General features: G+C 39.8%; 1 protein-coding gene across 10 annotated transcripts in view; it reads left to right on the top strand.

Annotated features, from left to right (window-relative positions):
- FBH1 (F-box DNA helicase 1) overlaps window positions 1-14,031 on the top strand; it is a 44,638-nt gene that overhangs the window by 8,086 nt on the left and 22,521 nt on the right. For 8 of the 10 annotated variants that reach the window (XM_037510562.2, XM_054695071.1, XM_054695066.1 and 5 more), the window contains exons 2-6: window positions 4,214-4,369; window positions 6,156-6,757; window positions 10,862-10,992; window positions 11,096-11,231; window positions 13,760-13,950. In XM_037510562.2, coding sequence (XP_037366459.1) covers window positions 4,214-4,369; window positions 6,156-6,757; window positions 10,862-10,992; window positions 11,096-11,231; window positions 13,760-13,950 — 1,216 coding nt within the window. The remainder of the gene's footprint in view (window positions 1-4,213; window positions 4,370-6,155; window positions 6,758-10,861; window positions 10,993-11,095; window positions 11,232-13,759; window positions 13,951-14,031) is intronic. The other 2 variants (XM_037510565.2, XM_037510566.2) reach the window with 1 other exon arrangement.

The raw sequence follows: 14,031 nt of genomic DNA on the forward strand, positions 1-14,031 counted from the left end.
TGTGTATAGTTTTGAAAGCCCACAAGTGGTTGTCACCTCTCTGCATCCCTTTACCTGTGCACATTCATCACTGAGCTCTTTCTACCTTTGCTTCTTGAAGAATCATGAGCAGCTTTGAACAATAAGTCCCCTTTAACTGTGTTGCAAAAGCAGTGTTACACTGCTAACTCTAAACAGTGTTGCTGCTTAGAGGAGGGAGGGAGGAACACCCCAAGATTTGAGTGACTCATGGAAGGAAGAGGTAGCTCAGCATCTTTATTTAGAGAAAGTTATATTTGAGCTGGTTTAAAAGTATATTCATAAGAATAGAAGGGTGGCTAGGACTTTACATTGGTCTTTTAAAGATAATTTTGAAAGACCATTAATGCCATTAAATAAAACGTAGATAAGTTTTAGGGACATTCAGGATAGTATCACGGGCATGGAATTCATCTATACTGTGGCATTCATCTGTACTGTGGCATTTGAAACATCACCATTCTGTGAATTCAGTGTGGCAGGTTATAACCCCCATTTTTATAAATAAGGGAATCAGAGCTTTTAGTGATTCACACATCTACCAAGTGGAGGAGGTCCGCACTTCCAAATCTGAATACACCATACAGCCTTTTAGTTAAATGACTCATTTAACTCCAGAGTTAGATGCCGGGCTCCTGGTTCCCAGCTCAGTGAATTGCAACACTTCATTTCTCAGTGACCTGAGAGGCAGATGACATACAATGTCATTTTTATGATCTCTAGCTGAAGTCAGAAAGTAATTTTTGATAAGGTAAATCCAATAATGTATTAGCTCTGCCTCCCAGGTAAGCAGTCATGATTCAGGTGACATATTATATATAGGCAACTATGCTAGTACCCAGAAGACAGAGGGTCCTGTCTAGGGGCCCCTCACCCAGCTGTTAACCTTAGCCCTGGAATATATCAGAACACTGGAGGCAGAACACTGTTAGCTCTTTCTTTTCTCCCTGCCTGTGTTAGAATTCCACAAAGTTTTATCTCAACAAGAATTTAAGATTCAGACATACTTTACAAAATAAATATGTAAGTCTACTCCTATCCATGTATACTTTTCCAAAACAATTCTTTTGGGTATTTTTGATGTTCTCTTGTCTGTCTGGTATAACTTGCAGGAAGTACTCCTGTGTGTTCTGCTCTTGCCAACTTCCACATGATGCTGTTCTGCATCAAATTCCTAGTGATCCAGGCTTGGGTTCTTGTACCCTCAGCCTTGACAGCCTTACCTTGCTCTCCTCAACCTCCTTTACCGTTTAAGTGTTTGTTGAACATGTTTTATGTGTCTGCCACCATGCTTCAGGCAGAGGGTACAGCATTGGAAAAGACAGGTTCCTTACCATCATGAAGCACACTGTGGCTCTTAGGTACATTATTAAAAAAAGACATCACTGAGTAGTTGATAGTCATTACCAATGCCTCTGTCTTCAATTATGGCATCATTGTTATATGGCTGGAGAAGGCTGGGTTAGTGATTATTTTTTGATATAGAAAACCCTCACATTCAATTTTTCCCCTTGCAAGTATAAGTAAGTCTAGAATAAGACTTAGTTTATTTTTTAACATAGAAAAATTTAAAAAATTAACAGAAAGCCTCATTCATTTATTTACCTGTCCAGGTGTAAGTTTGAAGTTTTTGTGTAGGGGCCTCCCTGGTGGCGCAAGGGGTTAAACACCGCACTATGAAGCAATCCACAGCCTCTGCTGCAAGGGTTCTATCCCTGGCCTGCCAGGGAGAAACCCACATGGCAAGGCAGGCCTCTCCTGTCTCACCTGCTGCTCCCCTCAGCAGTGTATTTCAGTCAGTCTGCCTATTCTGTTCCCCGCTCTGTCTCTGGTGAATCCTCTCACCCTCTGCATCTCTGGCCTGTGCCCCAGCTCTTGTATGCATAAATAAATATTTAAAAAAAATGTTTTCTGTGTAGAGGAATATGTTTAACAATGAAAGAATAAACTTTATGAGACCATTGCAATAAAGTGGGTGTTTTCTGTGTATAATAAGTAATTAGATGTTTTTGTTTTAAGGTATTTTCAGTGATATATAATTAGCTGTAATTGGACTGCCAGTCTGCTTTTTTTCGTTGCCATTAGATGATATCTTTGGAATTTGAAAGTTATTTCAATGTTTAATTAAAATGATAATATGTAAGCCTTGTTAAGTAGATTAAGCAGATGAGTGTATTTGTGTAGGGCTTGATTGTTTAACAAATGCTTTGGGCTGTATTTCTGATTTAGTAATTATAACACCTCTAAGACTTAGATTAGGCTGAGTGACCTGGGATCCAACAGCTCCAGGCTGGAGGGAGAAATACCACCACCACCTAGTTTCCCTTCTTAAAGTCTGTTGTCCACTTACTATACTGTACTGCTTTTATCCCACAGCACATTTTTAACTCCTGCTCCAAGGCAGATCAGTTTTGTTACTGTATCTTAACTCTAAATTTAGGTGGTTATAAGACCTCCAGCATTTTTTTTAAGATTTATTTATTTATGCATGTAATAACTGGGATCTAGAAGACAGGGTGGGGACCAGAACAGGATAGAGTGGGGAGCAGAACAGGTGAATTTACTGAAAAACAGTAGAATTGGGGAGCAGCAGGTGAGACAGGAGAGGTCTTATGATCCTGGCGGGGGATCATTGTCGAGGTGATAGCACTGAGATTTAATGCCTGGGCCACCAGGGAGGCCCAACCACTGGCATTTTTGAAAGGGGCTTGTAGAATTATTTTTGTGTGTAGAAATAATTGTTAAAAGTCAAAGTGTCCATGAAGTGTTAAAAACTTCTGTTAAACCTTGAGAGAGTAAATGGGAATTTGGAAGGATCAGTATTGAAGAAGCTAAGGACTGGTGTGGATAATGATAAATATAAACTCAGACTTAGAATGTTGGTTTTAGCCATTTTCATGCCTAAAGGAAAATATGAGTGAGATTGTGGCATTTAAGACCACCCTTGACCTTAGTGTTTTTAGGACCTGTGAAAATGTGGTACTGGCAGAAACTGGTCTTATTCTCTCAACCATTTCCTATAAAGGTTAACTTTAGTTCTATTTTATCTGTTCTTGTACTCTCCTGGGGTTTTTTTTTTTTTTTAATGTAACTATTCTATTTTGAAGTAAAACAACTATTCTATTTAATGCCATAGGAGGTAGCTAGACTTTACATGCAATAACAGGTACAGACACATGAAGAGTGTTGGTTTAAAATGAAAATTACCAAACAGAAAATGACTGATATAAACTAAGTATTTCATAATACTCTAGAGACAGAGTTCTAGGTACAATTGCTGCTATAATGTGTTGCTCAGGGACAATATGAGATTTCCTCTTCTGAAGATCCGTGAAGTAGATTTGAGTCACTTCACTCAAAGATTTTTTTTAAAGATTTATTTATTTATGCATACAAGAGCTGGGGTACAGGCGAGAGGTGTGGGGGGTGAGAGGATTCACCAGAGACAGAGTGGGGAACAGAACAGGCAGATGGACCGAAGTGCACTGCTGAGGGGAGCAGCGGGCGAGACAGGAGAGGTCCACTGCACCATGTGGGTTGCTCCCTGGCCAGCCAGGGATTGAACTCGTGTTGTAGTGCCTGTGGACAGCTTCATAGGTTGTGTCATAACCCCCTGTGCCACCAGGGAGGCCCCAATTCTCCCATCCTTTTAAGTCAGCACTCAGTACTAGATATTCTGGAAGCTTAGAGGAACACTGTATGGCCTCCTCATGTAATTGACAGTGACTATTATTAGCTACTGTGTTCTTCTTTAAGACTTGGAGAAGCTGGTTTATGTAGGGAATGATGAATGAGTTTATTTTTGAAAAGTTACAGCCAACTCTTAAATATTTATGGTAATTATGCAAACATAAATGGCCTGGCTGACATCAAGGGAAAGATACCAAATGTCAATTTATTCATTAGTGGCAACTTCTTTTGAATGAGCATTTCATAAGATTAGGGTTCCAGAAAGTATAAGCAAAAAAGTCGTTTTACGGTCTAATTTCAGGATTCCTTCTTAAATTCTAAGGAAGAAATGCAAAGTAACTGTGAAATGACTTAAAGTTGGTGGGGATATAGGATAGGGGGATGGGACTGGCTGGAATGGCCAGTCACTGTATTTTTGAAAACTGAGTATAATTTGCTGGCTAGCTTGTAGAATTGGTAACGACTAATGAGTTTCCCATTTCTTTTGCCTGTTGGTACAAAACAGTGAGACCGTTTAAGCGGAAGCATCTTACAGCCATCGACTGCCAACATTTAGCTCGGAGTCACTTGACTGTGACCCAGCCCTTCATTCAAAGATGGACAAACAGAGACCCAAATCACGGTCTCTATCCTAGATCCAGAACAAAAAGAGGGACTAGGGGTATGTTTTCCAAAAAAGTATCTTGTGTTTCAGAATCTATAATCTGTGTGACCTTTGAATATTTCCCCGTGTTTGTAAATATTGCCACTGTCATTTTGTAGTCCTGTTGTAAAAGTGTTAAACCCTTTTCCATTATTTGTGAGTTTCCTGTGAGAATTCCATTGCATATTATAGCAGTTGGTTAAAGTCCCAGAAAATGTACTTGAATGAATGCCATTAGCTTGCTTAATTATGACATGGTGGAAAACTCATGCTAATGTTACTACTATTCTAATCTAGAAGCATTCTGATTTTTTATCTCTTCAGTATTCCTCTTTGTTGAATCTGCCACTAAGTGATCTGTGTTATTAGTTTTCTCTAAAATGTCCCCTTGTCCACTGCTTTCATGATAGACTCTCCCCTTTGTCAACTCATCCCTGGACTACTGCTATAACCCTCCTGATCAGCTAGAACATCTCATCACATTAATATTCCTTCATGCCATTTTCTCTCATGGAACTGCTGGTCCCAAGAACATAAGTAAATTGTTTCCCTGTTACTATTATGGACCCAGATTCAAACTTGCCAGCACCTGCTATTAATTATTTATTACATACAAATGCTACTTTTATTAGTACCTATGAGTATAACCTGAATTGCCTTATTTCAGAATCCAGTTCAAATCTTATTATCTTTATATTGTAATATGTATTTATCACTATCTGGAACTACTATAACCAATTGAGGCCATGTTAAGGTCAATGGCTTTATGTTGTTTGATATTTTGTTTGTTGTGTGTGTGTGTGCAAGTCATCTTCTATGTGTTGTGAGTTCTTTACTGACAAGGACTTTGTGAGCATGAGGAGTCCTGGCACTGAGCATAAATACTGGAGTGATTGTGTTCCACAACTAGAAAATACCAGGATTTAACCAAGGCCTATTAACTTCAAAATTTTGTTCTATTATTATCCCAGACACAGTAATAATTTCCCCCCTACTTCAGAAAAAATAGTAAACTTCATAAATTTTGTTAAAGGTTAAACCTAGTTTTATTCAGCTCTCTTCAAAAATGAAGATTCTGGCTATAACCATTTAGGAAGGAACCATGTGTTTTGTTGTATATTGATAAGGGATTTGCTTCATTTACTTTTTTTATTGGTTAAATTTAGTGGTGATGTATAAATTTAGCCCATCATTTGGGCTCCTGTACGTGCCTGAAGAGATATTCCATTTGTCTCAGAATTTTAGGTGCTCAGTAAATGCCTACTGAAAAAATATATAGACTAGAGTAGACACCACTTTAGCCATATAAAGAGAATTCTGACTCTATTTGAAAAGAAATCATGTGTCACTTTTATATGAGGAAATGAAAATAAAAGGATTTAAACTCTGTCAGATGAGTAGAGTGGGTTTTGCTGAATCCTAACAACCAAAAGTGGCTTTATTCCGCTTAAGCAAATTTAGATTTTCTACTGTAAGAGCAAGCCAGAAGTGGTGAATGTTTTGTACATGGATGTGTGAATGTGAGCTACTGTTTACTTTCTGTCCCTTCAAGTTATTCGGTTTGTGTATAATGTGGTCATGAGACTAGAAGACCAATCTCTGTTTCTTTCCAAAAATGTGTCTGACTGTATGAAACTGCCAAACATTTTTTGGTTTAGCTGTTTACATGATCAGTTGACCCATAAATTTTTCCTGTCTCTTTCCTCTATTAATATAGATAATTGAAAGTTAGCTTTTCTCATGGGATCCATAGTGGCTCATTTCTGTTCATTTCTTGTGCATTCTGACTGTATTCTTTCCACAGGTCAAGGACATCAAAGACACATCACTGAATTCTTCCTAGCTGGCCAGCAGCGGTGCACCAATGACATGGCCAAAAGCAATTCTGTGGGCCAGGACAGCTCTCAGGACTCGGAAGGGGAAATGATCTTTGCTGCAGACAGCAATTGTGCCCTGCCTGAGGAGGATGATGGAGAGGCAAGACTGGGCTCTTCAGGGTCTGCTGTGCCTGCACGGAAGCGCTCTCGGGCCTTTGAGGATGAGCGGAATCAAGCAACAGGGACCAGTCAGTGGGATGGAGTTCCTAAGAAAATCCCTCGGCATCATTTGTCCCTCTCATGCTCGAGGCCTAGAGAAGCCAGACTTGAAGCAGATAACTCGCTGTTCTGGCTCCCTTCAGAGCCTGGAGAAATCAGCCAGGAAGTGGAGGACATTGGACCTGATCCCATACCTGACTCCTACTATGGGCTTCTTGGGACCTCCTCTTGCCAAGAAGCCCAGAGCCACATCTGTAGCCTGCCCAGTGAAGTTCTGAGGCACATCTTTGCCTTCCTTCCGGTGGAAGATCTCTACTGGAATCTGAGCTTGGTGTGCCACCTGTGGAAGGAGATAATCAGTGATCCACTGGTATGTGAAACGTTGTAGTTGTATGATTTCTTTTACTTAATGTTTACTTCTGATTATCATGTTTCTTCAGAAATGGCAGTTTCTATTTGTCTTCAGAATAATATCCAAACTTCCAGAGGCTTTTCAGGCCTTCCATGTTTGTCCCACTCTTTTATTCCAGCAAAATATTTTATTCCAGCAAAACATGTCAAAACTAATTTGACAATAAGTTAATTGATATCAATGAGACTTAAGTTCCTATGGCAAATCTCTGGTCACAAAAATATCACCAAACTTCTAAATAAAGATCCAAACACTTAAAATATTAAACAGTCATTTGTATTTATTTATTCATTTATTTTTCAACCCACTTATTCCATCCAGTTCAGCATCAAGGAGCCTCTCCTGGCAACTCAAGGGCAAGTCAGGACCCAAGGGCTAGTCAGGACACCCTCCTACTGCAGGGCTCATATCTCTCTCTCTCTCTTTTACTGGAACTATTTAAATCATGCCTATGAACCTCACTTGCATGTCATTGGGATGTGGGAGGAAACTAGAGTCCCCAGGAAGACCCACACAGACATGGGGAGAATACACAAACTCCACACAGTGATCCTGGCCAGTAATTTTTGTCTTTCAACAGTATTATAATGAAATAACGTTCTCCAAGGCCTTACTGTAGTCTTCAGCCTCTGTATATTGGCTTGATCCCCCTGCCTGTCATAGCTCTGTTGACTTCTGATCTCTTCTTCAAGGCTTCGGTCGTTTTTTTATTTATTTATATTTTCCATTTATTTATTTATTTGTTTGTTTATACAAGCACTGGGTACAGTCAGAAGCACGGGAGGGTGAGAGAATTCACCAGAGCCAGAGTAGAGAATAGAACAGGCAGACTGACGAAGTACACTGCTGAGGGGAGTAGTGGGCGGCAGGAGACGTCTGCACGCCATGTGGGACCCTCGTCCGGCAGCCGGGGATCGAACCGGCGCTGCAGAGGCTGCAGGCAGCCTCACAACCTGGCGCTCAACCGCTGCACCACCGGGAGGCCCTCAAGGCTTTGGTCTTACCCTAACTACTCTTTCCCATTTCATTCCATTGAAATCACTCATTTTCTTTTCTTTGTGCTACTATGGCAATTTTTCCTCTATACAGACTTACCACATTCTGTTTTATGGCTTTATCAAGGCTTCCTCCTGTAAATTATTAGTTCTTTGGTAGACAGCTGGGCAACCCATACTCTCGGAAAGACTTTGTGGTGCTACACTTATTCCTATTACTGCCCTGCCTGGTTCCCTGACCATTTCTTGTTTTTTAATTGTATTTCTTTACTTCCCAGGTTCAGATTCTTAGGTAAATCTGAAGGTTGGGAGAATGATTTGCTTAGTTTTTGTATTCCTCAGACTAGCCATTAGGAATAAACCAGATGACTCTCTTAAAATATATTGAAGTTTTGAAAGTTTAGAGGATGAAGTGCAAGATGAAAATATCAAGACTTACATTTTTCTTTTAAGCATTTCTTGGAGGAAATTTCACATCACTCTTTCTTCATTTGTTGCATGGGATCTTGTCTCCTGAATTCTGAGATAAAACTTTTTGGCTTTTAGAGGTGAACTTTGTTTTGTGTCTTGGTGTTTCTACCTGCCGAATTGAGATCTCTGATATGAACTGAATAGTCACAAATAGAAGTAAGTGAGGGTTATCTCCATTCTACTTGCGAATATTTTGGGAAAGATATCCAGTTTATGAAGCTGTTCTCCTGAAATGTTTGAATAATGCTATTTTTGACATGACCAAGTGACATGATGTCTTTATTTTCAGTTAACCTGTGATAGATCTCATTTTCTTTTAAATTTCTTGTAGTGTCTTTGACTGGCTGTGGTGGCAGGGTAATGGTGGCTTCATAGTAAGAGTTTGCAAGATTTTTCCTCTTTAATTTTCAGGCAGATATTAATTATTTTTGAAATGTTCAGTAAAATTCACCAGTGAAGCTGTCTAGTCCTGGGCTTTTCTTTGTTGGGAGGTTTTTGATAGTCTCTTTAGTCATTATTCACCTGTTCAGATTTTCTATTTCTTCATGACCAGTATTGGTAGGTTGTGTGTTTCTAGGAATTTATTCATTTCCTCTAAGTTACCCAATCCATTGGTGCACAGTTATTCACGATTCTTTCATAATGCTTATTATTTCTGCAACATCAGTTGTAATGTTCCTCTTTCATTTTTGATATCAGTTCTTTGAATCTTCTCTTTTTTGTCCTTCATCTACTTAAGGCTTGTCAATTTTGTTGATCTTCAAGAAATACAAACTCTCAGTTTCATTCTTATTTTGGTTTTTCTATTTTCTGTTTCGTTTCTCTGCTCTAGTCTTTCTCATAGTTTATTCTTCTTTTTCTAGTTCTTTTATATATCAAGTTAGGTTGTTACTTTGAGATCTTATTTTTTTCTGAAAAGATTTTATTTATGCAGGGGTGTAGTCTATTTTGGTAGCCACCTTCCTCGTGGCATCCAGACCTCATGCGACTCCTCTTTCTTCCTCTTGGTACAGATGTGTGTCTCCCCCTTGCCCATTCTCACTCTCTTTTTGACGAACTTGAGGGCCCACTTGTCTTTGGAGACTCTGAGCAACTCCATTGGACACTGCTCTTAGGGCATAAAGCCACATAACCTCCTGGATCATGTCCCAAAGGAACTTGGGGCGCTTGGCAAGGCACCTGCAGTGGCTTGTTCTTGGTCAGCTTGTGGCTCTTGTTGTTCCATGGCCATAAGTTGTGCAGAGCCATGGCTGCTGCTCAAAAGTGGCTGCTCTGGAAGGACTGATGGTGCTTGAAATTCTGAGGTATCCTTTTTTAATGCATGTGTTTAGATCTATAAACTTGTCTCAGCATTGCTTTCACATCTTCCCATGAGTTTTGTTATGTTGTGTTTTTATTTTTCTTTGTCTCAAGCCATTTTATATTTTCTTTGTGATTTCTTCTTTTGTCCATTGGTGATTTTAAGAGTGTGCTGTTTAATTTCCACATATTTGTAGGCTTTTCAGCTTTCTTTCTGTTTTTGACTTCTATTATTGATTGAAAAAACACTTCAATCAGTCTTTCAAATTTTTAAGACTTGTTTTGTGGCCTATTCTGTAATCTATCTCAGAGAATATTCCAGGTACACTCAAGAAAGGTATATTCTGTTGTTAGATGGTGGTGTTAAGTCCAATTGGTCTAGTGTTATTCAAGTCCTCTATTTCCTTATTGATTTTCAAGCTGGTTGAAAGGGGAGAGGGGAGTTATTGTCTGTTATGTTGCTGTTATGTTGCTGTCTGTTTCTCCCTTCAATTCTATCGGTGTTTTGATTTTTTTTAAAGATTTATTTATTTATGATTACAAGGACTGGGGTGTAGGCCAGAGGTGCAGGGGTGGTGAGGGGATTCAGCAGAGACAGAGTAGGGAACACAACCTGCAAATCTTCTGAAATATACTTCTGAGGGGAGCAGCGGGCGAGACAGGAGGGATCTGCTGTGCCCTGTGGGTCATCTCCCTAGCTGGGGATCAAACTCATGCCACAGTGGCTGGAGATAGTTTGATAGAGCTGAGACGTTAGCCTCTGCGCCACTGGGAGACCCAATTATATCAGTGTTTGCTTTCTAGATTTAGGAGCTCTGATGTTTGGTGCATATAAACTTAAAATTGATGGTTAAATCATCTTGACAGTTAAATCTTATTGACACTTTCATTATTACATGATCTCTGTCTTTTTTGGTAGTAATTTTAGACTTCAAGTCTGTTTTGTCTGATGTGAATATAGCCGTAGCTCTCATATTATTTAATCCTCATTGAAATTGTAAGCCATTAATATCCTGATATTACAAACAGGGAAATTGAAGTGCTAGCTTTGCCAAATCCAACTTGGGCATCTCTTTTTATCTTCTATAACAAGTTAGTGTTGGGACGACCAAGATCAAGACCTAGTTCTCCTGGTATCCAACCAAAATTTGTATGTTTCTACTTGATTTTCTCAGCTTTTTAATTGTGAGCTGTAATTGCTTTTTAATTGTTGAGAGATATCCTATGTGTTTGTGGCCTAATGTGCTTTCTAATAGCTATTGTCTGTATTTTATTTTGCATTTTTAAAACTGTGTAGTTCATACCTTGGAAAAAACTGTATCATCGATACCTGATGAATGAAGAGCAAGCTGTCAGCAAAGTGGATGGTATCCTGTTGAACTGTGGCATCGAGAAAGAGTCCGACTTGTGTGTGCTGAACCTCATCCGGTGAGATCCTTTTCTTCTGGGAGGAAGTGTTTCTGAAGTCTTTTTCCATTTTTTGCCATGTATGATCATCTTTTTCTTGGGCTCTTTTGTGAATGTCTTACAGATACACAGCCACCACTAAATGCTCCCCTAGTGTGGATCCTGGGAGGGCGTTATGGAGTCTGAGGGACCATCTCCTCCTTCCAGAGGCAAAGGCGTGCGTGCGGCAACACCTTCCAGACCTCTATGCTGCTGCTGCGGTACGGGAAGAGTCTGTGGAGGTTACTGGGAAGGTGACATCTTTTCTCATTGGAAGAAAGTATTTTGGTGACTTAGTTCAGCTGCAGGTTCCTTTAGATTTATTTTCAAAATCTCCCTTTAACCACTGCTTTCAAGCATATTTCCTGTCATTAATTCCATTAGAGAAATAAAAGGTTGCATTGTTATAGATTCCTATATTTGGAAGGAATTTGAAAAAGCATTTAGTCCGATTTCTCAGTCTTACGAGGAATTTTTTAAAATGATTAATAAATATTTTTCTGAAGTCTTTGATTAATAAATATTACGTTACAAGACTGCCCTCTGTCTTGTTGACAAATTGAATTATTTGGAAGGTGCGGAGAACTGAATGGTCTTGCTGCAGACATACAGTGAGTTAATAGAAACTAAAATAGTCCTAAATTTCTGGATTCAGTCTTGTGGTCCTTCATCTAGATCAGAGATGGTTAAATTTTATGTTGGAAATTACATGCAACCTCAGCCTGAATTCTGCAGCCAGCAGAGGGCTGGAAATCCAACTTGGGCATCTCTTTTTATCTTTAGTGAAATGATTACTGGTGATGGTGGGTGCCGAAGGCCAGCTCCGGCAAAATGGCATGTCAGGGGTTCCCGAAAGGATGAGACAGCGTCTGTGAAATGGAGAGGGGAGGGGAAAGGGAATGAGGCAGACACAGACAATCTATCTAGAGCAAGTATCTCCTGCTGAGGGTCTCGGCAGGTCTTTATTTATACATTAAGGCAAGCGGTGAGATTACATCATCATATGCAGAGAAGCAAAACAGAAACAATCAGTACATTCCTTTCCCATGGACATTTGGTGCCTGCGTGTTTTGACCTTTAAAGTTAATAGATAATAAAAACTTAAACTCATTATTTCAGCCTAAACAATTACCTAAGATAGCTGTAGTCCTCAGTACCTTCCTATCTGCCAAGGCTACAATATCAAAAGATTTCTCTATCTATATGGCCAGCAGCTAAAGATCAGCTGCTTCCTGGTTATCAGTTATTAGAACTTTTTCTACCCAGAAACTCCTAGCATAATCAACTTTATGAATCATTAAAAGGCTTCCCTAAGAAACTTCTATAAAAGGAAAATTGCGGCCAGCTCTGGGTTGCTTGTCAGTCATGCTCTTGTACAATTGTGTCCCATTGTCAAGTGGGCCAAATTGTTCAGCATTTAATTTTTAAGCAGGTAATTCTCTGTGCCATGGGCTTACAATATTCTTATACGTATAATTTATTGCCCAATGTATTTTCCGAGAAGTTTTTTCTTGTTATGACCAAGAACAAAAAACAAAGGGATGTTTATTCTTCAGCCCCGCGATGTGAGGCACAAGGAATCTTCAGCCCTACCGTGTGAGGCTCTTTGAAAGTCTTCGACCTAGGGCCTCCCCTGGTGGGGTAGTGGTTGAGCGCTGGGCTGAGAAGCTTCCCGCAGGCTCTGCAGCACTGGTTCGATCCCCGGCCACCAGTGAGGGTCCCACATGGCGCACAGACCTCTCCTGCCGCCCGTTGCTTCCCTCAGCAGTGTACTTCGTCATTCTGCCTGTTCTGCTCTCTGCTCTCATCCTCCCACGCTTCTGACTGTACCCAGTGCTTGTATAAATAAATAAATCAATAAATCTTAAAAAAATTAAAAATTTAAAAATTAAAAAAAAAAAAAAGAAAGTCTTTGGCCCCATGGTGTGAGGCCCTTTTCTTAGCTGCTTGCCAGCGTCTTATCTGGCTGGGGCAGCAAGGCCCCCTGCAGCAGGTGGGGTGAGTTTTATTTCATAGGGTGATTGTAGTGATAGAGTCATAGAAGAATTCCTTTCTTAGAATGCATTTTTTTAAAAACAGGCATTTGAAATAATGTTAAAAATGATAAAGCTATATGTCAGTTTTGACTATTTCTGTGTTAGTGAACATTTTCTTACTAAAATGGAGGCACATACTATATTCATAATAATGAATTTTCAATAATTCATGTAACATTCAACATTTAGTAATTGTTAAGCAATAAAATAAATAGTAAAGTAACATCTTAATGCCAGGGAATTGTCAGTCTTGATTTACTCCCTAAAGACTACTGTCTTCTCTTTTGTATTGCTGTCTTTGTGCCTTCCAGGTTATTACTTACTATTACCTGGTTAACAGTAAGCTTGTTTTGACACTCTGTGCCTGCGCGGACTCACCTGACCTGGAAAGGAGCTGTGGGAGATGAGAGCATCATCTCTGTGCAAAGTCCTGTATGTTAGATATTTTATGCAGTTAATGAGCACTAGGAACTCAACTCCAAAAGTGATGTGAAGAAAGAAATCCAGGGCAAAAGGCAAGGTTCCCTCCTATTAGTTCCCAAACATCATTTGGGAAGTTTGAATTCAGTTCATACAAATACAATCTGTATTGTACAATCTGTGTGTGGCACCTGGACCATGAATGTGATTTACTTCACTGATTGTCTGATAGGATTTTTATTAATGGTAACCAGCGTTATGGGTCTTGTCTCCTGGTCTGCCTCCTTCCACAGGGTGTCAATGTGTGGGCTCTGGTGGCAGCCATCGTCCTGCTGTCCAGCAGTGTGAATGACATCCAGCAGCTGCTCTTCTGCCTCAGGAGACCCAGCTCCACTGTGACTATGCCAGACATCACCGAGACCTTATACTGCATTGCTGTGCTTCTCTATGCCATGAGGGAGAAGGGAATTAACATCAGCAATCGGTAAAGCAGTGGGAGGAAGAGCAAGAGACTGTGATAGAGTAAAAAGTCCTAGACTTGCTGCCACTTACTGACCTTAACATT

This window comes from Talpa occidentalis, unplaced genomic scaffold, assembly GCF_014898055.3.
Source record: "Talpa occidentalis isolate TD23 unplaced genomic scaffold, MPIMG_talOcc4v2.1 talOcc4.14, whole genome shotgun sequence".
Lineage (NCBI taxonomy): Eukaryota > Metazoa > Chordata > Mammalia > Eulipotyphla > Talpidae > Talpa > Talpa occidentalis.